Source organism: Saxophila tyrrhenica (genome assembly GCF_035928015.1).
Source record: "Saxophila tyrrhenica strain CCFEE 5935 chromosome Unknown scaffold_5, whole genome shotgun sequence".
Taxonomy (NCBI): domain Eukaryota; kingdom Fungi; phylum Ascomycota; class Dothideomycetes; order Mycosphaerellales; family Extremaceae; genus Saxophila; species Saxophila tyrrhenica.
In genome coordinates, this window is record NW_027041737.1 from 827,078 (window position 1) to 851,474 (window position 24,397).

At 55.1% G+C, this 24,397-nt stretch overlaps 10 protein-coding genes across 10 annotated transcripts; 3 read left to right on the forward strand and 7 right to left on the reverse strand.

The window, feature by feature from the left end:
* Nucleotides 1-24: 24 nt before the first annotated feature.
* LTR77_003714 (uncharacterized protein) lies at nucleotides 25-870 on the forward strand (the record flags this gene model as incomplete). The annotated part of the gene is made up of 2 exons (XM_064800970.1): nucleotides 25-68; nucleotides 114-870. 2 exons carry the CDS (start codon nucleotides 25-27, stop codon nucleotides 868-870), a joined length of 801 nt encoding a protein of 266 aa, XP_064660921.1.
* A 103-nt stretch (nucleotides 871-973) lies between these two features.
* Nucleotides 974-3,052, reverse strand: LTR77_003715 (uncharacterized protein; the record flags this gene model as incomplete). The annotated part of the gene is made up of 2 exons (XM_064800971.1): nucleotides 974-2,766; nucleotides 2,875-3,052. The coding sequence occupies 2 exons, from the start codon at nucleotides 3,050-3,052 to the stop codon at nucleotides 974-976; spliced, it is 1,971 nt and encodes a 656-aa protein (XP_064660922.1).
* Nucleotides 3,053-3,315: 263 nt separating this feature from the next.
* Nucleotides 3,316-6,057, forward strand: LTR77_003716 (uncharacterized protein; the record flags this gene model as incomplete). Its single annotated transcript, XM_064800972.1, has 1 exon — nucleotides 3,316-6,057. The coding sequence occupies one exon, from the start codon at nucleotides 3,316-3,318 to the stop codon at nucleotides 6,055-6,057; it is 2,742 nt and encodes a 913-aa protein (XP_064660923.1).
* Nucleotides 6,058-6,178: 121 nt separating this feature from the next.
* On the reverse strand, nucleotides 6,179-8,313 carry LTR77_003717 (uncharacterized protein; the record flags this gene model as incomplete). The annotated part of the gene is made up of 9 exons (XM_064800973.1): nucleotides 6,179-6,453; nucleotides 6,520-6,545; nucleotides 6,595-6,693; nucleotides 6,745-6,755; nucleotides 6,823-6,888; nucleotides 6,941-7,278; nucleotides 7,338-7,364; nucleotides 7,419-8,188; nucleotides 8,255-8,313. 9 exons carry the CDS (start codon nucleotides 8,311-8,313, stop codon nucleotides 6,179-6,181), a joined length of 1,671 nt encoding a protein of 556 aa, XP_064660924.1.
* Nucleotides 8,314-9,127: 814 nt separating this feature from the next.
* Nucleotides 9,128-10,882, reverse strand: LTR77_003718 (uncharacterized protein; the record flags this gene model as incomplete). Its single annotated transcript, XM_064800974.1, has 5 exons — nucleotides 9,128-9,226; nucleotides 9,280-9,382; nucleotides 9,430-9,523; nucleotides 9,580-10,275; nucleotides 10,330-10,882. 5 exons carry the CDS (start codon nucleotides 10,880-10,882, stop codon nucleotides 9,128-9,130), a joined length of 1,545 nt encoding a protein of 514 aa, XP_064660925.1.
* Nucleotides 10,883-11,359: 477 nt separating this feature from the next.
* Nucleotides 11,360-13,148, reverse strand: LTR77_003719 (uncharacterized protein; the record flags this gene model as incomplete). Its single annotated transcript, XM_064800975.1, has 2 exons — nucleotides 11,360-12,708; nucleotides 13,094-13,148. 2 exons carry the CDS (start codon nucleotides 13,146-13,148, stop codon nucleotides 11,360-11,362), a joined length of 1,404 nt encoding a protein of 467 aa, XP_064660926.1.
* Nucleotides 13,149-13,580: 432 nt separating this feature from the next.
* LTR77_003720 (uncharacterized protein) lies at nucleotides 13,581-13,943 on the reverse strand (the record flags this gene model as incomplete). Its single annotated transcript, XM_064800976.1, has 2 exons — nucleotides 13,581-13,665; nucleotides 13,741-13,943. The coding sequence occupies 2 exons, from the start codon at nucleotides 13,941-13,943 to the stop codon at nucleotides 13,581-13,583; spliced, it is 288 nt and encodes a 95-aa protein (XP_064660927.1).
* Nucleotides 13,944-15,486: 1,543 nt separating this feature from the next.
* LTR77_003721 (uncharacterized protein) lies at nucleotides 15,487-17,916 on the forward strand (the record flags this gene model as incomplete). The annotated part of the gene is made up of 3 exons (XM_064800977.1): nucleotides 15,487-15,794; nucleotides 15,877-16,576; nucleotides 16,642-17,916. 3 exons carry the CDS (start codon nucleotides 15,487-15,489, stop codon nucleotides 17,914-17,916), a joined length of 2,283 nt encoding a protein of 760 aa, XP_064660928.1.
* A 1,729-nt stretch (nucleotides 17,917-19,645) lies between these two features.
* On the reverse strand, nucleotides 19,646-20,779 carry LTR77_003722 (uncharacterized protein; the record flags this gene model as incomplete). Its single annotated transcript, XM_064800978.1, has 1 exon — nucleotides 19,646-20,779. One exon carries the CDS (start codon nucleotides 20,777-20,779, stop codon nucleotides 19,646-19,648), a length of 1,134 nt encoding a protein of 377 aa, XP_064660929.1.
* A 684-nt stretch (nucleotides 20,780-21,463) lies between these two features.
* Nucleotides 21,464-24,324, reverse strand: PDE2 (3',5'-cyclic-nucleotide phosphodiesterase; the record flags this gene model as incomplete). The annotated part of the gene is made up of 2 exons (XM_064800979.1): nucleotides 21,464-24,075; nucleotides 24,129-24,324. The coding sequence occupies 2 exons, from the start codon at nucleotides 24,322-24,324 to the stop codon at nucleotides 21,464-21,466; spliced, it is 2,808 nt and encodes a 935-aa protein (XP_064660930.1).
* Between the last annotated feature and the right edge of the window lie 73 nt (nucleotides 24,325-24,397).

The window sequence follows — 24,397 nt, forward strand, 5'->3', positions numbered from 1 at the left end:
ATATGCCTTCCGAGCAGCGACTCTATGGCGATGCCAAAGCACCAACACGCCCTCTGTTCGGAAGCGTCGTAGGTAGCCTGTCAACCGCCTCTGCAACCGCATGGCTGACACAGAACAGCCGCTCAAGATAAGACAAAGTACACCTACCCCGAAAACCTCAACATCTTCAACTCTGGCGCCGTCGCCGTAGTCTCCATGGGCTTCATCCGCATCGCCTGCATCGGCGCCTTCATGTACGGCGCCTTCTACGTCCTCCCGTCCGCCATCTTTGACACCAACGCTCCCTGGTGGATGCTCCCCACCGTCTCCGCCCTCGCCTGCGTCCCGTTACTCGCATCAGGCGCGTTCGGCGGGTTTGTCAACCACATCAACGTCATTCTGCCCACGTCGGCGCGGAGGACGAGACAGGATTTGCTGTCGTGGGCTGCGGGAGCGCCGGCAGAAACGCATGTGCAGATTAAGACGATGTGGTTTAAACCCTGGCCAAAGACGAAGACTGTGCGTTTGGGCGATCTCAGGAGGTTGCCCTATAGTTCACTGCGTTTGACGAACTTGGAACATATACCCAGCGGGGCACGGATAGATCATCAGAACGCTGGGTGGACGGGATGGCTGGTGAGAGCGGTAATGGGTAGATATTGGGTCAGTCGGGCGCAGGTCAAGGATCGCAGTCGAGCGCCAGGGGTCTGGGATCGGATGTGGGAGGATATACCGCTGGCGGGTGGAAAGGTGGATGAGATTAGGCGGGCTCAGAAGGCGGCGTATGCGATTTCGAATAGGACGTCTACGTCGAATACTCCAAGGCCGGCGGCGAGAGGCCGGGCGGCGGCTCCTCCTCGCCCACTTCGCCAGGAGAAGCACACGCAATAACGATCGCGTTATACCAGCTTGGTAGCATAATATCCATGTATCAGAGCTTCAAGATGTTTACATTGCCCGTCTATCGTCCCACGGCTCACTTCTCCTCCCAAGCCTACTGCGCATCCATCAGATCCTGCGTCCACTTCTCCAACTTCGGCCTGTTCTCCCACTCCTCTCTCCAGCAGCTCTCCCAGCCCTCTCGCTCTGCCGGCACCGCAAATACAGCAGTGACAAACCACGTCGTCGACCCAGCCTTCAAATCCGCATACGTCGTCGGCAACAGCGTCCTCGGCTCCATCAAATTGCTATTAGCATCAACATTGCAAATGCCACCCTTCCTGCCTCCATTCACATCTCTCGGCGCCAGATCCGCCACCCCAGACGCCCCGGCCTTACTAACCACCACCGCCCCATCCTCTCCCACCATCGTCCCCTCCTTCGTCTCCTCCTCAAACTGCCCTAACATCCTCCCATCCTTCTTCCTCGTCCCCAGTATAGCAAACCCTCCCTCCGCCGTCTGCACATCCCGTCCCGCCACAACCCGATGCAGCCTAACATGCCAACTCCCCCACCCCTCCACGGGCGGCACCAACCACGTCCTAACCTCCACGTCTTTCCACGGCCTCATCACGCTGTACAACCCCTGCACCCCGTCCCGTTCGAAGAACTGGGCATCCTCGACTTCCCGCCTCAGCTTCCAGATCTCACCTCCATCATCACTGAAAGCCAGCGCGGACTCCGGGACGAATTGCTCTAGGGTATAGGAGCCGGTGGGCACGGAGTACCCGAACGAGGCGCTGTAGGCGAAGTGTCCGTATTTGGATTGCGTGGCTTTGAGTGGGTAGTGGCAGCTTTGGCCGGATGACAATAAGTAGGTATGGCTGTTCTTGTGGACCATGATGTGCTTTGGGTGCTTGAGGTACTTGATGTCTGGCAGTGGGGACGACTTGAGGGTGAATGGATGCGGTTCTTCGGTCGCTGTCCAGAAGGGGTGGTCGGCTGGTAACGCGAGGCAGGCGAAGGACAGCATGCACCAGTAAGGCGAGCCGGGGGAGTTGTAGTTCTCGGCTAGATAGTAGTTGGGGTACGTGTAGCCTATATTCAGCATCCCGTTTGGTTGGAAAATGTGGTGCTGCTTGCTCCACCAGCGGAGGTTGCGGACGAAGAGCCCCTTAACGATGCCCCAGGTGAGCGGTGCGGGAGGCTCGACGGAGGCGTAGGCGAAGGCGCTCCAGAAGGCTATGGTGGCGAAGCGGTATGTGAGGCTTCGGCCGAAGGGGATCGAGTGGCCGTTGGAGTCTTGATAGTGGATGAAGTCTAGTGCGTAGGACTTTGCGCGGCGTTTGTATTCTTCGCAGCGCTTGGGGTCGAAGGACTCGGCCAGACGGGCGTAGAGAAGTTGGAGATACTGGATTGCGAAGGAGCCGGAGTAGTAGTCCATCTGCGTGTACCCCTCAGGTCCGTCATTGGACCATCCATCGCCACGATGGAAAGTGTCAAGGTGGTCCATATCCTTCTCAATCCGCTCGTGAGAGTACGGCGCGTTGTTAGCTTTGAGCCCCAGATTAGCAAACACACGAAACCAGAGCCAATTCGTATTAGGCATCTCCTTGTCGTTCATGCTCCCAATCCAGGCGGCTACATTATCCTTCTGCTGCGGAGTGAGCGGGTCCCAGAAGTCCTTGCCAGCCACTGCGAGAGTAAAGCCGATCGGGCAAGACTCCACCATGCGCTGGTCCAGGTCGGACATGTTGCCCCAGAATTCGGAGCCATTGGGGTCGGTGCCGGAGATGAGGCCTTGGACGAAGAGGTTGGTGTTTTTGTAGGCGCTGTCGCCGGCCAGGAGGGGTGCGAGTCCCCAGAGTGGGCGGGCGAAGCCTTCGATTTGGGCGGCGGTTTCGTCGACTGGAAAAGTGTTAGAATGGTCCTTAACATTTTGTCTCTTCACGTTGTCTCTTGTCACAGGGGTATTGCTCAACAGAGGAGCAACGGACCTCGGATTACATCACTTACATCGTGTCCCCGTTCCGCCTACTCTGACAAGAGCACGACCAGGCGAGAAGCCTGCCTCCAATGGATCCAAAAATGATGCACATGCTGCTACAACATCGTCTCGAGTACGAAGAGGATTCTTGGAGAACGGATGAGCGGGAAAGGGCTGGTTGGCCTCTGCAATGCTCGCAGTCGACATCTCGATGATGAAATTGTACGAGAAGGAAACAATGAATGTCACAAACCTGTCACCAGTCTTTTCTACATCTACACGCCTAATGTACGACGACGTCGGCTCGGTATTTGATGTTGGTGCAAGACTGCCGGTTAAATTCGGGAGAATTGGAAAGCGAAGGCAGAAGGCGAACTTCGAAGAAGGCACGTTGCCCCGAACGACGACATGGTGAGCTTAATCGCACTTCACGGTGGCGTTCTGTGTACAGAAGATGGAGAAAGGCAACGATGCCTACAACGAGACCAGTATCTAAGCTGCAGCCATCGCCTACATCGCTAGATCAACAGAACAACTTCACCTTCCCGAACAACGCCCATCTCCTTATCACCACTCCGGGCCATGTCTTCTCCTGGGATGCAAGCGGCGTACACACCATCTTCCGGAGCAGCAAAAATGGCATTGTTGCAGCGCGGGAAGCCAAAGATGGCTCTGGAGTTCTCGCCGTAGCCGACAAGCAGGTTGTTGTGTTGCACGACACGAAACGCGGCCAGGAGAGGTCTTGGGGACTTCAAGCGGACGATGATGAAGTTCGACATCTGGCCTACACGAAGGACGCTAAATCCCTCTTCTTGTCAACCAAATCGACGGCAGACATACAGCGCTACTCCGCGGAGCAGTCGAAACTGCTTAGTCCGACCAGAGCACATGCCTCCCCACCGGTGGCGTTGGCTGTTTCGCCGACAGATCATTTGATGGTCTCTGCCTCCGATAACCCGCCGACGATTTACTTGAGCAACCTGATGCACAACAGTCCACCGATACTAATCGAGTCGAGAGCATCAGAGGCAGCCGTCACAGTGATCACCTTCCATCCAGAAAGGCCGAACATATTCCTTCTAGCCTTCGCCGACGGTACAGCTGCTGCGTTCGATGCTACGAAGATCGCTAGAAAGCAGACTGGCGCATATGCAAACCAGGAGAGTGTCAACCATGGAGAGATCGGTCACTTCGCTAAGCTTCACCGGCCGACGACGGCCACCCACAAGACGGTCTGCATCGAGGACGCGGCATTCCTTCCTGGCTACCAGTCTCGGGCGGTCACTGTAGGACGGGATGGCAAGTGCCGTCTCGTCGACTTTGCCGATGGCGGCGTCGTGCTTCGAACATGGCACGCGCAGGCTCCTGTCACATCCGTATCTGTTCTGCCTCGGAAAGCCTCTGTGTCAGGTCTGGCAACTGGACACCCCTCACGCAGATCGGCTGGGGCCAGAGAACCTTCTGCTTACACCGAAAACTTGATCGCCGTTGGACGTGTGGACGGTGTTATTCAGATCTACGACTCGCTGGGGTTGCTACTGGAGCAAAAACTGCTGCGTGGTTCTTGCAACAAGGTCATCGGTGTGGAGTGGGTACAAGGCAAATCGCCCAAGCAGATATCGAACACCATAGTCGCACGCGCCGTTGACAAGCTACCGGAGCTTAATAAAGGAAGCACCCTAGGCCAGGCAGCATGGAGCGGTACTCCTTCCACTCAGCCGGCACCGACACAGTCACACAAGCCAACAGCTCTCGAACATCTCGGTCTTCCACCTGCACTTCGAAAGCCTGGCATGGCCAATGACCGCAGCGGCGGAGCAGCACGGCGATTCACCATCCACCCGGACGAAGTCGACGAGAGCACAGTACGGCATACGCCTCTGCCTGCAAGCTTGCAGCCGCCACCGATCAGACAGAGGCAATACCTGGACCTTTTCTCTCCTGTGAAGCCGACGGCGGCGTCAAAGGACGAAAGCGAAATGAAGCGTGTGACAAGTCCGACCCGGTCGAGGCCGCAGGTCTCCAGCCAGAACTTCGTTAAGAGACCCGAGCCCGAAACAGCTGCTCCAAGCGTTGACGTAGCTCCGCCGAGGAACATAGGACTGTTCCCTTCCACTGACTCTGGTAACAGTTTTCCCACTGCGGACTGTCAGGCCACACCAAAGCCAATTCGTCAGGCAGTTGGCAAGCCGCTCTCTGGAAAACCAAAGTCGCAACGAAACGCAAAGATGGCCGGCCAGCCCTCTGCCCAAGCCCCGGCCGTGTCGTCTACCAACGCAAAGATCCTTGCCGAGCTACGCAAATTGAGCGCTACTCAACATCCCCAGCAAGCGAGCGGTGTTCTGGCTCGCTACAGCACCTCACATCCACCGGCTACACACGATACTGCGCCAAAGAAGAAAGGAAAACATCATCTCTTCCATCGAGCGACGGCACACGTGGAGACGGACTTGGACTCCCTTCATGCCATGCGGCAGTATGAGGAGACTCACGGCAAGCACGGTTGGCCGAAAGATTCCCACCAGGGGTCTTCACTGGATGATGATATCTGGCTCACGTCGGACACAGAGCGCGACGCCGCACTTAAGCGAAGTCGAAGGCGACGTCCGGTAGATCGGCCTCCTGCTCGACAGACGTCGCGCTCTCGGGTCGATACAAACGGTACGATGAGTACAGTTCAGCAACCCACCATCAAGTCTCCGCCGAAGCCTGTGAAGGGGTCCGCTGCTGTCGATGGCTCAACAGACGAGGACCTGTGGACAGCCACCACGTACTTGTCTCCGGACGGTACATTTTCGCCGTCATCGAAAGACATCCAGCGGCTCTTTCCACGTACGTCTTCGCTTTCGCCGAAGAAACACCAGAGCTCACGGAAACGAGGACATCGGTCGCCACTACACCGCAAAGCACCGGTGTTACATGAGGTGCCGGTGAATGCAGTCTCCAATGGGTATCGGAAGAGTCCATGGGCTCGCGCGAAGGCGGGAGTAATGGTGGCTCAAGCTGCACAGGTTGAAGATGATGCGCACGGTCTTGGATTAGGTGCAGCGGTAGACGAGCCACATTGCAGCTTCTGTGATTCCACAAGGAACAAAGTGCACGATCTTGAAGGTGAAGTTGCAAGGCTTAAAGGCGAAGTGCTGGCGCTGAAAGCGACGTTGCGACGAAATGGAGTAGTGGCGCCTCAACGAGGTGGACGTATTGCTAGCTAGACATTCAGCAGCGTGGAGCGTCAACGATCAGAGTATAATCGCAGCTATACCCCTCCATCTCAATCAAGAAGCCATTCCTTCCTCATCCATCGATCCCATTCCTCACGGCACCACGACCTCCTCAAACCTCCTTGTGCTCTCCACCACCCTCACTGATACTCTTCTTCTCCATCTCATCAACCAACGGTCCCTGATTCTCTTCGCTCATCAGACTGTACCTTCTATGTTGCTGTGCGAGACTCATCGCGCGCTCGTTGACCGAGCTCTTCCGGCGCACTTCCTGCTCTTCCCTTTCGATGAACTCGGCTGGGCGCTTGGAGATGGTTGCGCGCTTATCGCGGAAGACCAACACGCTGGGTTGGTCGCGGAAGTAGGAGTCGATGTCTTCCAAAGTTCCTGAATTCATGAGAAGAAAGATTAGCAAATGTTTCGACGGTGGAAACAAAGATAGGAAGGTCTTACGTCCTGCGGTTTCAGGGTAAAGGAAGCTGTAATACTGTCAGTTTGCAGCTTCGATGAGGATGTGATCAAGCATACTAGGTGAATGGCACGAAGGAGCCGTTCAGCACCGTCCATATAATATAGAACTTCCAGCCAAGCGTGTCGATGCCGATGGGGGTGATTTCCACGACCATGCTGGAACTCATTAGCTGACAGCCGCGTGTTTGTCTGGGCAATCAGACTTACAAGTTGAATATCTGCAGGCCGAAGAGTGGATTGGTCAGCCATGGCCGGAGACGGCAGAGTGACAGTGGTTCAACTCACCCAGTTGGTAGCTGTACCGAGAGAGGCACCTTTGCTTCGCATGGCGAGGCCATTGACCTCAGTTGGCTAGGAATTAGATCAGTTTTGTCACTTCCTTTGTGTCCCTACCAATACTCACGTATAACCAAGGCACACCCTGGAACCCAATCCCAAAGAAAACATAGTACAAAAAGAAGAATGCTACACTAGCGCTCGCAACTTCATCCTGTCCGCTGTATCCAGGTTTATCGGCGTACCGCAGTAACACCGTAATCATGAGGTAGCAGAAGCACTGTCCGGTGGCTGCATACATTATCATCTTTCGACGGCCCCAGCGTTCGACGTTGGGTATGCCGATCGTCGCAAAGACTAGGTAGGAGATGCTGTTGCAAGCTGCGAGCAGACGAGCTTGCTTGTTTTTAAGGCCGACCGATTCGATAAGAACGGTTGGTAAGTAGTAGCTGGTGACATTGATACCTGTAGCGCGCTGGTTAGCGAAGTTGTTGAGAGGTGACAAAGTAGTTGGGATGACGTACCAGACAGTTGTTGCATTGCTTGAGCGCCTGTAACGAGGGTCAGCAATGGCTTTCAGGCCACTCTCTGCGTCCTTCACGTACCCATGCCCAACAGAACCCTGCGTAGTGTGCAAGGATCGTTCGCTGGCACCTTGCCGCGAACCAGGTCTCTGATGCGTACAGCATGCTCTTTCTCGTACTGCGCGGCGAACTTGATCTCGGAAAACTCCGTTTGTACATACGGATCCTCGATCTCGGAGCCCTCGACATCTGCGAGGATTTGTTCGGCCTCTTCAAACCTGCCTTTCGACACCAGCCAGCGAGGAGACTCCGGGAGCCACGGTACAGTAGCGAAGAGGATCACAATGAAAATGAACTGCAGCGCCAGCGGCACCCTCCATGCAACGCCGCCTGGCACGTACGAAAAGCCGTAGGTGACCCAGGTGGACAGCGAGAAGCCAGCGATGTTCAAGATCAGCTCGATAACAATCAGCTTGCCGCGCCACGCAGCCTTGGATGTCTCGGCTTGCCACGGAGGTGCTGTTGCAGTGTTGAGCCCGTTCCCCACGCCGGCAACGATACGTCCAACGATCATCTGAGCGACGGAGTATCCGGTGATTTGTAGGAGAGCGCCAATCGACATGATGGTAGTTCCTAGCAAGATAGTCTTCTTCCTCCCGAGCATGTCACCGATGAAGAATGCTGAGATCGCTCCGAAGAAACACCCAATATCGTATATGGCTGTGACTGTCCCTTTGGTTCCCGCATCATTCTTGATTCCGAGAGTCGTTAGGAAATCGCCTGTCACAATCACTCCCCCGAAAACGCCTTGGTCGTAGCCGAACAAAGTCATGTCAGTGCCGCAGGCGACGCTTTTGATGTCAGCAAAAGGGCGAGTCTAACAGCATAGGAGCGAAGGGGCTCAAGGGTTGACTTACGTTATCCAGAATGTGAGCCATCCTCCCCGTAGGCCAAAGTATCGATTGTCTTTCTTCATGTTGTCGTCTCTTCCCAAGACTCAATCAATGGTCCACGGTTGTTGTTCTTCGACAGTGGAACAGCGAAATGTACAACAGGCACATGACCAACCTTTAAAGCTCCTACAAGCCCAACATAAGGTTCATACTACTGCTCGGACGAAGCTCCATACCGGCGGCCCACGCGCAATGATCGACGCCTTGCCTCGTGATGGGGTCAATGCGGCCTGACATCGTCGCGCGGTGTGGTGGTCGAAGCAAGAGCTCCAACGTCTCGAGGACAAGGAACGGCCCAATGGCAGCGGTGAGCAGGTGAGACGATGACGTTGCCCTCGGTATCCCGCATGCACCTGAGCGCCATTTGGCGGGGGAGGCTTGAAGGACATCGGTTGCTTCTCGGCGCAACTGGCCCTATCGAAGACGAGTTTCGGGGTGTTGTACATATGCGGAGTAGTCACAGTCACGGGGACGGTGCAAGACGGTTGTCGTCGGTAGTTTGTGTTGTGCACTGGCATCGGTCGGTTCAGTGCTTACAATCGCCGAAGAAACCACGTGCCCAACACCTGCAAGTCGCTTTTTGACGGCCATAATTACAGCCATTAAGCATCGGCCGCGGGAAACAAGGATCAACAAGCTCGAGACACGCTTTGGGGTGGTCGAAGCGAAATCAGCTCTGACCCAGTCTTGCCCCGCTCTTGTGAGCTGTCGTTGCTTGGTGGTGGTAGACACAGCGTTGGAAGCGGATCACGTGCAATGAGATGGATGAGCTACAACTTCAATGGATTGTGGACTGGTTTGGAGCCTGTTTACGTTTATCAATACTTGCTGGGCCATTCAAACGGCCGACTTGTCATCCACTGAGACCTTTTCACTGTGTTCAGCATTAATCTCTTCCTTTGCATGCTTCGAGGCGTCGTAGATTTCGTCGTGGTCCTGAAAGTACACCCGTTAGCTTCGAAAGGTCGGTAAGATCATGCTCTGCGCACCCCAAACATAGCTGCTACCTCTTCCAGCGGCACGCCCCACGTGTCGGGGAATGTGAAGTAGATCAGCCCTGCCATCAAGCAGCCCGGGATGATGAAGCACAAGCTAGACCGGTCAGCATCTGTTCTCCTTCAAAGCAAGATTCAGCTTACTAGAACTGCCATCCGATGTTGGCAAACGCGGTAGGCGCAGCTTGCAGCCAGATGATGTTCATCAAGCATATACCGGCAACCCCGATGTTCATTCCTTCGATCAAGGTCAGCGCATACCGCAGAACGCATAAAGAGCTGTAGTCAACTCACCTTTAGCCCGCAGATGCGTAGGGAAGAGCTCCCCGATGTATGCGAACTGCAGCCCGTCCAAAGTGAGCTCGTAGAAGATCACGTAGATATAAAACATAGCCACAGCAGCAGATAGCGCAGCTGTGTTCGTCGTGCCTACAAACTCCGCAACCAACGCGCATTCGATGATCAGACAAACCACTAACACAGTGTCAGCATCAACAGCATCTCGTTCGTTCATACGATCACACTCACTGCACGCAGCGATTCCACCCCCAATCAACTTTGGCCGAGGAAAGTGATCCACCAAGAACAGCGACAGCACACCAGATCCGAAAGCCAACGTCAACCACCCACCAAGCAAAACCAACTGCTGGTCAACGTCGTACCCCAAATTCCCATACAGGATCGGACCATAGTTATTAATCACCAGAATCCCCGAGAACTGAATTCCGCACGTCGTGCCAAGGCATAGCAGCGTACGCTTTCGGTACGAGGGTTTTGTCACGAGAGCCCAGTAACTGGAGGGAAGAGTGCGATCAATTTGCATCTGGTGCGAGATCTGCTCGAGCTCAACAGCCGCTTCGTCGGAGGTGTGAAGTCGTTTGAGGTTGGCCGCGGCTTCGTCGTAGCGATCGTGGATGAGGAGAAAGCGTGGGGATTCGGGCATGAAAGGGAGGCCAACGAGGACGATGAGGGCGGGGAGGCATTGGAAGGCTGCAAGGGTCAGCGATGTGCGAAAGCACCAAAAAGCGCCAAGGCTCGACGTACCCAATGGTGCTCTCCAAGCATTCGGCGAGTCGAGGTGAAAGAAGCCGTATCCAACCCAGGCCGCCAAGAAGTATCCGAACAACAATGCCGCCCCATGAATATCAACCAACATTCCCCGGTTACGCGGAGGAGTCACCTCGTTCATCCAGATCGGCACCGCCGACAGAATCATGAACGCTCCAGCACCGCTGAAGAATCGGACGACAATAAACATGGCCACATTCACACTACCCGCCAGTAACGCACCGGTCACAAGCGTGATCAACGCCGAGACGCCGATAGCAGCACGCCTTCCCCACTTATCCGCAAACCAAGAGACGGTGAAGACGCCTAGGAAGCCGCCGACTTGGTAGAGTCCATTCATCGTGCTTATCAGGGCGGTCGCATCGGAGCGGGTATCGAGGTCGAAGTAGGCATTGAAGCTGGGCTGGGAGAGAGTTGTGGAGATGATAGAGGCGCTGTAGCCGTAGGTCATGCTGCCGAATGACATGGCAATGATCGTGAGGAGGTTGAGCCAGTTGAACTGGCGGCCGCCGGAGGTGTGTCTGACCATGATGGCGGTGGATGTGAGAGAGGGTAGGACTGGGTCAGAGAGAAAGGGTAGCAAGGCTTTTGAAGCGAAGCAAAGCTCTTGAGTAGAGTACAAACTTCTTTCAGGGCTATAGCTTCAATGCACGGCTATATCAATGCTTGGCCGTACCGAGGTACCTTACCGCGGGTATAGACAGAATGATGCGCAATTTTGTCTGCCTCGCCTTGTCGTGTCCGAGTTGTGGGAGATTCCGAGATTGTCAGGAAGATAAGTGCGCGACACGAGCAGAAACGTTGCTTAGCGGCTTCAATCCTGGTCCCGAGTGCGGAGCTGTGGAGATCGTTCTCCATGGGGCTGATTCTGGAGTTGGTCCTGACTCGCGCAGAAAACAGCTTTGTGCCTCTTCTCTCCAAGAGGTTACCCGTCCGAAGCCAATGTCGCAACGAGCCATGGTCCAGAGTGGATATAAGGTAGGTTCCAAATACCATACCATTATTTTCACGGCGCATCCTCCTTCTCCACCTCAACTTCCACCTTCACCGGCCCAACGTTCAAGTGATCCTCCTGACTGTTACCATATTCCTGCCGTGCTTGCGATGCTTGTTGGCTCAACAGACTCACGCCCGCCAGAGCGGCCCCGAGATGTCCGTAGTCAGTCAGGCGTTTGCGGCCGAAGATGTGTACTTGTTGTCCGTGGGGCCAGATCAAAAGTCCAGTCGTGAAGGCGTAGTAACCGAAGGATCCCAAGCCCACGGCGGCTGCGAGCAATGTAGCTGGAAGGCATGTCCGCCATGCTGGTGTCTTCTGCTTGCCAGTAGTGATGATAGTTGTGGATGGGGCCAGGAGTGGAATGCGGGATAGTAGGTCTTGTGCCACGGTTGTCGTTACGTCCACGAAGCCTGCGGAGGCAGGTGCTTGCCAGGGCAGTTGCAGCTTCTTCGATTTACGCCATTCGACAACTTCTCCATTGCTGGCGCAGCTTGCTAGACCCATGACTGCATCAGCATTCGTAGCCAGGCCCAGCCTCTCATGCATTTTCTCCGTGAAGTTCACCAGAGCTGGGTATTTCTTCCTCAGGATCTTCCCAAGCCAATCCTGCGGCAGCTGCGGGTACAACATCAAGCTCAAATACCCGTACGCCAAACAGTCGACGTCCGTTGGCTCTTTCGTACCTAGAAAGTACTCCTTCTCACCCAGCATATCTCTCATCACCTCAAAGCAGTTGTCCGCCAGCGCATGTAGCTTGAACAACGCTCCACCCTGCCCTTTCCTCAACAGCCCTCTTACGGTATCCTGTCTCCCCAACAGTAGGCTGGCGCGTTTCTGCGTTTCTGCCTCAAACTTCTTCTCCTGTCCAACACCCGTGTCAAAGCCTTGCGGCCGGTCCATGAGGTCGTCGTGGACATCTTCGACGTCGATGCTGGAGACGCCTAGTTGTTCCGTTCGCTTGCGGGCTGCTGCGCGGAACTTTGGTGGCAGGATGTAGTTGGAGTGCCAGGGCAGGATCTTGGTGTATGCAGAGCGAGTTGTGGCGTAGTTCTCATAGGAGACGTAGAGGGAGATGTCAAGGAGCGTTTGCGCGTGGACGGTCAGAAAGGAGGACAAGGCGGTCGAGTCGGCGCGTTGGGAGTCCGTTATTGGCGAAACTGTGTTGGAGTGGCTGGTAACATAGCGGGCAATGTTGTTGTAACCGTGGATGTGCTTGTCGTCATCGGTAGCAAGGTATGGTAGGCGAATGGTTATATCGTGATTCGGGGTGATGGTCCAACCGTCCTCGTGTTGGGCACGAAGGAGTGCAATGGCGGCAATGCATTCTGCGTCGATGCTTGGAAGGTTGAAGGCTGGGCCTAGCACGTACAGTCGCATAGTAAGGCTTTTAGTTGTCTGATCCAAAAGGGAGTAGATGTCGCATGTTTTAGAGCCTCAATTGCCAATCATACCACGCCGATCCCGCGGCCTTATCCGAGACAAGGTTATTACCGACAATTCCGTACCACTTGGGCTCAACTCTAAGACGACATCACAGCCTGAACTCCTCAATTCCGACACCGCCCTCTACCATCTACATTCGAGGGCGTGGCAGCGGCATGACTTTACGAAAGCGTCCAGTACAGAATGGAGCATGATGGTCGGAACCAACGAATTCAGCTACATACATGCCCTTGCGCTACACCACAATGCTCTTCAAACTGTCCACCACTTGCTCTACGAAGGCACGCTGCAGGTGCGCACCGACTGCGGGCTGGAATTTCTCGTCTTCCTGCTCAGCCAGCCCGAAAGCAGACATGCCTTCTATGCATGCCCGAACCGCGCCGCAATACTTACGGCCCACCAACTAATGCACACGCCCCAGTATGTTCAACTGGCCATTCAGCAGGCGTGCTCTCACTGTTTGTATCTCCTTAGTACGATTCCCCGCCGCTTCGGACTCTTTGCCGTGCGCAGCCTCGAAGCCGAGACGACATCCGTAACCAGGATAGCTTGGATGGATATACCATGCCCAGTCTGCATCGGAAGCCGACGGACCGCCTGAACTCCGTTCGCTCTCCGACGTCCTGGAACAAGTCAATAGTCGAACCTACCGACACACGCTGGAATCCCTCAGCCGCTGATGTGTTGATGGACAGGACCTTGGAGCTCACATCCAATAGCCTCAGCTTCGGGTTCCGTTGGCAACGCGCACATCAACGTAAGCTCGAGTTTAAGGCCTCGAATGAGGCTAAAAATCGTCCGTCGTAGCGGCATGGCGCTGGGTTGCAAGAAGACTGCGAGTACTCTGGATAGGGGCTTGATACTCGACGCTTCTGGAGCGTTTGCAGTTCAGACAAGAGTCTTTTGTTGTCAGCTCAGAAGCGAGGCTTTACTGTGTTGCCACTTACGGGTTGATCACGTTGAGAACATAACCGCTCAGGTCTTCAGCTTGGAAATCCGGATCACTAGACGCCGGAGACATCCTGCTCAAGCAGTATTTCACAGCTCCTGGGAAGGGTAGAGGGGAAAGCATGTCGATCTGTCCCAACAAGCCTTCTCTGTTCATGAGCTTCGTCCGTGTCGGGTCAGCTTGGTCTCCGTCCAGTACCATGAAATTCCATTCGGAGCGAGAGGAAGCCGCTGGAACAAGCTGTATAGGTCTCGCCAATGCTATTTCGGAGAGGATGACGGCCAACAGCAGATGCTGTCTGGCGTTTGACCAAGGCATGCAACATCCAGTGCAGCCGTTGTGCTCGTGACTGGATGCCTCTCTGAACACCGGAAATCTGTCGTCGCCGGACAACACCGCGTAGCGGATCCCGCAGCTACAGAGCTTGCTCACCCAGGCGGTCGGCCAGGCGTAAATGAGCCATGCTGCTATGGCTAGCGCTGTCTCTACGCGGCTGAGCTCCGTGCGTTTACGAAAAGCTCTTTGTTGGCCGCTGGGAAGAGCCACGTGGAACTTCAGTACAGTTTTCAAGTTCCCTTGCAGTATTGCTCTTCACAGTCTCCCATTGGCCGATTGCGCTGGCGTAAGATGCTCTCTGCCAAATCCGTGCTGCATGGACTCCGGCCACTGTAGCGTGCCGACACGCAGGAAACCTCTGGGTGCACCCCAAATTCACCATCAGCGCAGACGAGGTCAATGTGGAGTGGATCGTCGTTACCGACCGCCCACAGACCAGATGACTGCGGTGGCCTGAAAACCAAGGCCCAGCTGCCAGTGTTGGTTGATAGCACTATGTGTGCACTCGTGAGGTCGGACCACAACATCTTTATTCTGTTGTGGAACTGCCGCGCGAGGTCCATGCGGGATGCGGGAGACTTCTCACCATGTGCTCTCACTTCTTCTTCGGCCCGAAAGTCAGAGTCTGCCTTAATATCATCGACGAGTTTCCTGATTCGATCGATACTTTTGGCAAGCTCTTCGTTCCTATACACTGCAAATGCAATCTTCTGTCCGATCCCCACAACCTGCGTCCCGACCTCCAGTGCTGAGTAGTCGTCTCTCGATGCCAGCCGTACCGCCGACTCCCACGCCGCTATTTCAGAAGATCTCATTGAGCATTCAACTCCCCCCCGCAGAAGGGTGTCTTCGATCTGCCTGACTTCTTCCCGGATGCAGCTCACGCGCTCCTGGAGGGACCTCCAACCGACGACTCCCCAAATGAAGACATACTCGCTCTCCGGCCATGCCTCACCTTTGGTCGTCCACTGTGTTATCCATGATCGAAGCTTCCTCTTCGAAAATTCCACATGAAGTTTGTATTGTCGCAGTCGCAGCTCGCATTGCTTTACGTTCTGCCGCGTGCTGACAATTTTCTCGACACTGCCGAGCAGGAGACCTATGGATCCGGTGGTGAGCCCAAAAACTCCCGTCAAGATGGAAAATGGCTCAGGCATTGCACCGCGCTATGTTGTGGTTGTAGGACAGGTTCCATACCACAATTACGCTGACACGCCTCGACAAGTCACAAGGCTATCGACAAGCTTCCCCGCTCTCAATGTAGAGTGGCGCCACCGATTAGACAGCCTCGTACTGTTATCCTTCGGGAGCGCGGGAAGCCTCATACAGACACTCTAGTTTAATAGGCCCACCTCACATCTTACAACGCAAGATGCGTTTTTGAAGTCGTTTGGCATACAGGCTGGCCATGGCTCTGGACGCAAAATACGCCAGCCTCATAACATCGCTAGATGCACTCCTTCAGCAGAGCCGTAAGCATGATGCCGAGTCGGCGCTCAGTCTCGACCTGGACGATGCACTGCTTGAGCTTGAATCATGGCATGCGAGCTATACTTCACAGGCCGTGCCGTCTCTACTCGAAAGTTTGGCCGCAGACAAGTCTGGCTCCGACCTCGCCGAGTTGACACTGGATACGACCTTGCATTTCTCGCAAGATCTTGAAGCTACTATGGCAGAATGGTCATCAACGTCGCGAGAGCCGCTGGACACTCACCCGTGAGCAGACTTCCTTCCCTCCCCTTCTATCGCATTGCGGACTTTTGAGACACACAGTTGCGGTGCTAATACAGCTTTCCAGTGGAACAAGCCGGATATTGGACGCTGCGCGCCTTCTCCGCGACATCAAAGGCACCGTCTTCGTACAAGAGGCGGCATGGCGAGACGAGCAGCTACACGCGATCGTGGAACAGAGGTCAAATCCACACTCTGACCGTAGTTCTATTGTTCATGAGCCTCAGTTCGATCGGGCCGAGAGGGATAGAGTGACCGAGAGCTCGTCAAGGTCAAAAACCAAAGATGACAAAGAGACTACACTGGAGCGGGCCACGCCTATGACTGGCAGTCAAGTACACCACAAAAGTGTGCAGCTTTTCAAGTCACCGAGACATTCGCTGTCAGAAACTAAGCCACCACGGCTCAGGCAGGCTCATCCGGACAGTGGTGAAGAGTCAGATCAGCGTCCGGCGCAGATCACTAAACCCTCTTCACAAATACCGGCTGACTCCAATCACGATGTACAAGTCTCGCCGATGCAGCTACCGCAAGAGCGCAGAGATGCACTTCAAATGGATGCGGAGACCGTCCAAAGTGTGCGACCGACGTCAGCACCAGCATTCCCGCCAAACAGTCCCGCTGTCGACAATCGTCGGAAACATAGAATTTTGCGCGTCATCCGATCACCGAGACATTCGCTGTCAGACCCTTGGACACCACAACCAAGGCAGGCCCATCCTGATGGCGGAGACGAGCCAAGACAGCACCCTACACGCACTGCCACGGTGAGACCGCAAACGGACCATCCCGCGGCCACAGGATAGCGGTGTCGTTGTTACCGCTGCCAGAGTATGTGAAATCTCCTATCGATCTGTTCTGGCCGCAACATGCCTCATCTAAAGAGCCACGACAACGAGTGATCAAGTCCGAGATCAAGCTGAATCCTGATATTGAATACACCTCGTTCATTGCGGGGACCCAAAAATCCATGGTGTGGTGCGCCCGGTCTCAGAAAGAGGATCGGACGGATGACCACCTAGCGGTGAAGATCGTACCGTGCGACGAGACAACCATGCGCAAGATTGAAGGAAGGGACGTCCCGGGGGGGAGGTATGAACTGAAGAACTTGGCATCAATCAATCACGACCACATTGTTGCCCTGGTTGGCAGTTTTGAGGAGGACCGGCCGAACAGGGACCGCGTCTTCGGCCTACTGCTTTATCCTCTCGCTCGAACACACATGGAGAACCTTGTGTCGGAAATATCGCGATACAACGAGACGCGGACAGCAACAAACATGGAGCAATGTCACGAGAAGACTTACCTTCTCCTCTCGTATTTTGCATGCCTCTGCCAGGTTCTCATGTATCTCCATCGCCACCGGATTTTGCACCAAGATGTCAAGCCGAGCAACATACTTGTCGACAATTTCGACAACGTACTCCTGGCAGATTTCGACATCGCGAAGAAGTACACGTCTCGGCAATTTGACATGGGCGTAGGTGCGCCTCCTCAAACAAGAAAGTACGCACCCGCACACGTGAAAGAAGGCAAAGATCATGGCTCTGAATGGGACGTGTACTCCCTTGGATGTGTGTTCCTTGAGATGGCCACCGTGATCATGGGGGAAACTATCACTGCTCAGCATCAGCACTTTGTGTGTGGTGACACGGTTGTTGAGGGTTGGCAAGAGCTCGAGCTTGGCTACGACGAGGCTTTAAAGCTGGGCCGCATTAAGTCATGGATTGAGCACCTCAAAACAAGGTTCGCGGCTGCGCCGAAACACAGCTTGTTACGGAACAGCTTCTCCTCTGCAGGCGCTCTTGAGAAATACCAGACCCCTGAAGGAGCGGCCGAAGCGTTCTTTGGCAGCATATTGATGATGCTCAACGCTGAGCTCGGGGCTGATGGCATACTTGAGAGGGCATGTAGCTGCTTCTGTCGCCTCAGCCAGTGGGACTGCACATATTGTTTCCCCCCGGGATCCAATCACATGTCGACCAAGCCTGGCGCTCGCAGTGTGCTGTCAAGCAAAATGGTTGAGGCGCCCAAGTTAATCACGATCACGGTCAGTATCAGCAAATATCCTGAATTATCGTCTGCGTGCTCACGAAACATCAGATAACCCGACTCAGCACGAACACCAAGATCTGAGCCAGCACTGCCGACGCGAGAAGAAAGTCGAGGGTAGATGGCAGAGCACTTAATAACCAGACAGAGATCAAACATTGATTCCGAACATATGAACCGCCGAGGAGATCCTGCCTCCACCGTGTTCCCGAAGAACGTCTACGGATCCTTCGGGAGCAAGTTCTTGCGAAGCTCCAGATACCATGCTTGGCCCGGGCACGACCTTGCAAAGAAGCCCGACCTCAGGAAGACGAAAACGACTTGGTCTACTTCGGTGCTTCACATCTCACTTCTGAACCTGGCAAACTCGTGGGTGATGTCGCAACTACTACTGGACTGGCGCCTGAATCGATTGTTCCTGAGACGGGCGGGTGGCACCACCACAGACGGGTGTCACCACAAGGGGTTCAAGCGCACGGTGGTCCGATGCTCCGACGGCGCATGACTTCGACTCATTCATCGAATCTCTTGACGCCGGGCATAACAACAGTTAGTCAATCAGTCATGACGCCATCAGTGTACTTGAAGACTGGCATGGGCAGTAGTGGTGAGAGGACCGCCAGGTCTCCCGCTTGTTGTCTGGTTGGCGAAGTGGCAGGCGTCCTTCTCATGAAGACCGCAGAGTCACCGGATCATGGCTGCGAGGGGCCGCTGCGCAGGTTTAAACCATACTCCACACGAAAGTGATCGCGGCACTGGCATGCTCGAGATCCTGGTCACAGCCTTGCTCACGCAATGACCTCAGCCATCTCCGGAACGTCGTTCTTGCAGCCTTGTCGCAGATTTCAGCAGAGCCGCATACAAGGTTCGTCAGTTCGATCTCTTCAAGCCTCAGTCCCTGGCATGTTGCCTTGCCCTCTGAGCGGCTACACGTCAACAGCTCTTACAGAGACGTGGCATATCGTGTTCAGCACCTCAATGGCTCTCATCGTTTCGCGCCATCTTCTTCCTCGGACTGCACACGACTCACATCGTACTACGCCAGAACCTTGATATATCTTGGAAACGATAGCCACAGAGAACCGGTATGGAAAGCAACCCAGTGCGACGCCATCGACACAACACCTTGAAACCCATGCCACACAACCTACCTCTTCATATAGCAACCATGCAAATTCTTGCACACAAGCCATGTCGGCGCGCCCACCCACATCCTGCCATCACCCAAAACGTCCGGCAAAGCGTAAGCAGTCCCTCCCCTTTCAAGGCAGAGCAAGCGCACCTCCCAAAGAGAAAGTCGATATAAGCACTTCTAAAGCGGCACAACCGAAGAGTAAGCCATGGAGAGAGGCTCGGTTGCAATTTGACATCCGTGCTATCGTGGAGAGAAAACGAAAGAAACGCTTCTTGGGTGGGCTGCTTGTCTGGATGTTGCGTGTCTTGACTGCGTGGGATGGTGTAAATGATTTGGCGAACCGAAAGACTTGGACCGCCACAGCCATACCGGCGGACTGGCCTTGAGACGCTGGCGTGCGGCTGGATGGTCTGAAGAGTCTCCTGCTTTAAGGCTGATGCGAGCTGCTGTCGTTGGGTCGGGATGGGAGATCGTAGCAGTAAAAAGAGAGCAAAAGCAAAACTCACCTCCCACTCACCCCAAAACGAACCGGCGAAGCCATTCGAAAAGATTCATCCCTTCCATACAACCAAAAAAGCGAAGTACTGTAGTGGGTATCATCCAAACACAAAACACCCCCTTCCCTCCTTAACCCATCACCCACCACCCGTCACCCCCCACCCGCCTCAACCAACCCCCGTCTCAACTCTTCGCACCTCCTCTCAAAGCCCCCCAGAATCTCCCCACACTGCTTCTCCCCCCACCTCCCTTGCACCCGCTCATTCCACCCACCCCTCCCCAACTCCTCCCTCGCCGCGTCAGCCCTCTCGCGCTCCCGGCGGAGCTCCGCGACCATGCGCTGGCTATCCCTCAGCCTCCTTGAGGCGTCGTTCGTCACGTGTTTGCCCATTTGTAACGTGTCGGTTAACTGGCTGAGGGTGGAGACGGTGTTATCCGTTTCGCGAAGGAGTTTCTGCAGCCCTTGCAGCGGGGCTGGGTCTGGGAGCGGGAGGTCCTGTAATAGAGCGTCGATCAACGGGGCGAGTTCGTCCAGGATGACGGGATCTAATTGTATGCCATAGAGCGCCAGAGGCGAGTAGAGGCTTGTCGCTATCTGTTGCAGCGTCTTGCTCTGCACAGTAACGTAGGAGGTAATACTGTTCGTCGACGTATTCATCCTCTGCACCCCGGTCTCGAGACTCGATTGATTCCCCAAATCCTGCAGCAAACCCACCACCCTCGGGATGAGCGGGTCCTCTGAAGTCCCGGCATACGACGCCATGCGCGCGACACTGTTCATCAGATCCTCCAACTCCGGCGGCAGCTTCTCCTCTCGCTCCTGCGGCCGCGGTGAATCAGGCGGTTTCTGCGGACTCGAGAAGGGTTTGGAGAAGTTCCTGGTATGTCCTGTCGACGAAGGACTTCGCTTCGACTCATACGACACATCTATTCCTGAATCCCTGGCTCCGTCAACTGTAGATGCTCCGCCTTCTTCGTCTGCGACTTCTGTTATCTCCCCATCCTCTCCTTCGTCATCGTCGAGGAGTTCCAACTCGTCAGCCAGATTCCCCATGCCGCCTCCTCCTCCTCCGCCGCCGTCCGGTGAAAAGTCGTTCGAATACTGCGAGCCATTTGAAAACCGATGTCGACTCGACCGCGCGGAGACGGGACTTCTGTCGTGGTTGGAGGAGAAACTGCTAGTTCGGCGGGAGATGGGGGAGCGGTAGGTGTTGGAAGGCGAAGTTTCGAGGGGAGACATGTGTTGTTTGATAGGCGTTATGGGCGGGGAGGACGTTATTTCCATCGTTGCGTTGTCGTCTGGGTACAGTGGTGTGGAAGGTGTACAGTGGTCGTAATAACACGGCAGTTCGTCGATCTCAGGAGGCTCGACGTTGATGTCGCGACGTCGTCTCTGCGTTCGGTTGCGCGGCGTGTCGCAGTTGTTTGTTGGACGACAAGACAAGACAGGATATCTACAGCTCTGCCTTCCTAACTGTTCCAAGGTATCAATATTACTCTTCTCGCAACAAACGCGCATGCACAACACGAAGTTCAAATGTACAATGACCCTGGAATGAATGCACGTCGGACGGGTGGCTGCCGATCCAACCACATCCCCGGCTTTCACCTCGCCAAGAACGATCACGTGAATAGGACTAACACATGCTGTCGAATGAAGTCGCGAGATAGGAGAGTTTTCTCATTCATTGTGGACGCAGTCCATCTGCTACCTACTCTTCCTCAACTCGCAGCGCACTCGGCTGTCTTATAGACTGAGCAAAGAAGAATCAAGCAATATCATCGCAGTCATGCCATCCATCCCATCTCATTCCGAAGTCGTAACAAAACGGAGCCAACTCATCATCTCACAGAACTCCACCATGAACGCCTCAGGCCCTTCCCTCGTAGCTGGATGATCCTTCGCACAGCATAGCACATCCTCTCCCAACGCCTCCTTCAAACGCCTGCAACGATACGAGCAGAGAGATCACGGCGACGCCCCATCAACCTCAACCTTCCCCTCCCCCTCACTGCCCCCCTTCCTCCTCTTCCAAAACTTCAACCCCCTCAAACGACTTCGACTGCGACTCTCCCGCACCCCTTTCCCATCGACCTTCCTCTGCGTTCCCCGACTCGCATCCGTATCCGCACTGGGCGACTGCCTCAGAAAATCCCTCGGCGAAGTCGTCCGCGACATGGCCATCGAAGGCGGCGTGGGCGGCGTATTCGGCAACTCGCCTGCAGGCGGGGAAGCGCGATGTTGGCCGTCAAGGTTGTTGGGCCAGGTGCCTGGGACCATGAAGGGGTCTTCGGTTGAGGGGATGGAGGCGTGGTGGGAGAGGGGTTTTGGGTCGCGGTCGCCTTCTTCCGAGGAAGGTTGGGTCGAGGCGTCCGTGGAGAGGGAGGGTTGGGTGGTTGTTGCTGTTCCGGTGCTGGCGGCATGGGAGCGGGCGGAGGGGACTGAGGCGCGCGCGGCTTGTTTCTGGGTCTGTTGGATACTGTTGCGCTTTGCTAACTGTTTGTTGGGTGAGGTCGTCTTGCTTGATGGTAGAGATGGCGAGCTGCGCCTGTTAGGTGTGCCGCCCTTAGTGACCAAGATCGTCGTCAAGCTTTCGTCCTTGCTGCCTCGCCGTGAGCTGGGATAGCTCTGTTGTATCTGGAGGCCTGCGTCTGCAGACCCTCTACGTGAGCTCGGTGTCGGACTTAGACTTTGATGGGCAAAGGCCGTCAGTTGCTGCATTTGATCCAGAGCGACGTCCTTGCTGGATCGCCGCGAGGCGCCGCCTTGAGGTGAGAGAGGTGGGCCATTAGCGCCTAGGAATGGTGCGGAAGCCCGTTTGTGGTCGTCCTCTGGTGCTATGCCATGCACAAGCTGCTGCCTTAGACCTTGCGCTCCGTGTTTCGATGGAGAAGTATCCGTGTTGGGCGTTGCAGCGCGACTGAGGTCTTTCAAAGGTGACTGCGGCACGCTGTTCGGAACGGCGGAAGGATCGGACTTGTGATGCGAATTCGCCTCCTCAACTTCCTTGTTGGTAACAGAGCTGAAGGTGAGGTGGCCTTCGTTGCCGCGGGGCTTTCGCCGCTCCTTCTCTTCCTCGATCTTCTTGTCCCAAATCTCCTGGTTCTTCTGTATCTCTTTGACCGCGCAGGAGATGCAGGGCAGGATGTCCGCAATGCCTTGGAAAAGTGGGTAGCCGAACAGGCTCATGAAGCCTTTCTGACTCTGTGCTGCCGCCAGAATGTCTTCAGTGTCCGGAGGTCCGCCAAAGAGACAGGTAGGAATCTCGAGCTCGTTCTCCAGCTCGCCTTGCCGAGCAAACTCGTTCATCAGAATCTTAGCCCAGCTTGATGAGACGTCGAATGGTCGTGCGACGTTGGAGATGTCCGCTGCTTTCATCAAGAGGGCCATGATCAGCTCCCGCGTGTGCTCCTTGTCCTTGTCGTTCCAGCTTTCAACGTCGGCATCAGCGCTCTCTGTCTTCGACTTCAATTCGTTCAGACTTTTCATGTAGTCGAAATGCCGCTGCATGTCCGTCGCCAGGATCGTGGAGATCATTGTTGACCGGAACCCGGTGATATTATGCAAGGCTGGCCAATGCCGGCGAAGAAGCTGTGAATATGCGGCGCAGTGGTAGTTCTCGAGAACAGACTTGTCGTTGTATGTCTGAGCCAAGGGATGGTTAGCCGCCACGAGGAAAGCATTGTTGACGCCTGGATGTCCAACGTCATGGCCAATCCCAGAAACCAGCAGTATAAGGCCGTCCAAATGCGTCACCATCCGCTCCAAGGCATTGAGCTCCTTTTGTGGCCCTTCATCGGAATTTTGAGGTGTGCACAGCCGCACATCCAGCAGGAAACAGTACATTGACTGAGTGACGTCCACGGCATGCCTCCAGTTGTGGTAGTAGACCTCCCGTTCGTGCTTGTACTGCCGCCTGGTTGCCAGCAGAAAACTCATCAGCTTATCTCTCGGCAGAGCATAAAACTCCAACTCCGGTGCCCGCAGCAGGTGCTCGAGCATGAACATGGCCGCGTAGGTGAGCTCATCCATATTGAAGTCCGAGGCTGGAAAATGCCACTTTCCAACGGTTTCTTCGACGGCTGTCTTTCTTTCCTGTGGAAGATTCAAATCCGGACGATGCTCTGCGATCCGTGGCTCGGAGCAATCATGAATGCTATCCACGAGGTTGTGCGCCATCTGGGACGCGATCAATCGTACAGGAGCGCGCACTTTCTCCTTGAGATGGCCTATCAAGTGGTTGATATCTTCATGCTGCAGCGGGCTCTGGATCACATCTTTGGCGCCGGCACTAAGAAGATCTGCCGTCAGGCTGCTCTCCAGGGTTCCATCACCGTGAGGTGGTCTTCCAGAAATCACGAGTATGAATGGTAGGACTGGTCGCTGATAACGCGCTCCTTGGATGTCTGTTCCCAAAGTGGTGAGTAAAGCATATGAGCTGGATTGCTTGTCCAGGGTCAGATTGGATTCGTCTTGTGCGCTCGGAGAAGAGTGCAACTCGATCAGCACAACAGTCGGTGAGCTATTCGCATAGATTTCGAGTCGCTCCGAGCACTGCTTGATCGAAGAACATAGAAACACTACATCCAGTCAGCGACCTCACCTCACCCATAGCATAGCAGGATCTCCCTACCTTCGTCAAAGCCGCCCTGATCCTCGTCTAGCAGCGCGCGCACATTGTGATATGCCTGCTGCAGCGTTTCCGCCCCTTCGTCACCTTCTGGCGGGACATCGGGCGGACTCCGCTTATGATATAGCTCGTAGACATCCTCCTTCCCACTGGCGCAAAAGTAGACAATGTTGCAGCTCTCATGCGCGTGCTCTTCCATCGGCTAGGCGGGTGGGTGCGCCTGTCGGGCAGTCCTGCCCTCGTGCGCGGTACGTGTTCCAATCCACTTTGAC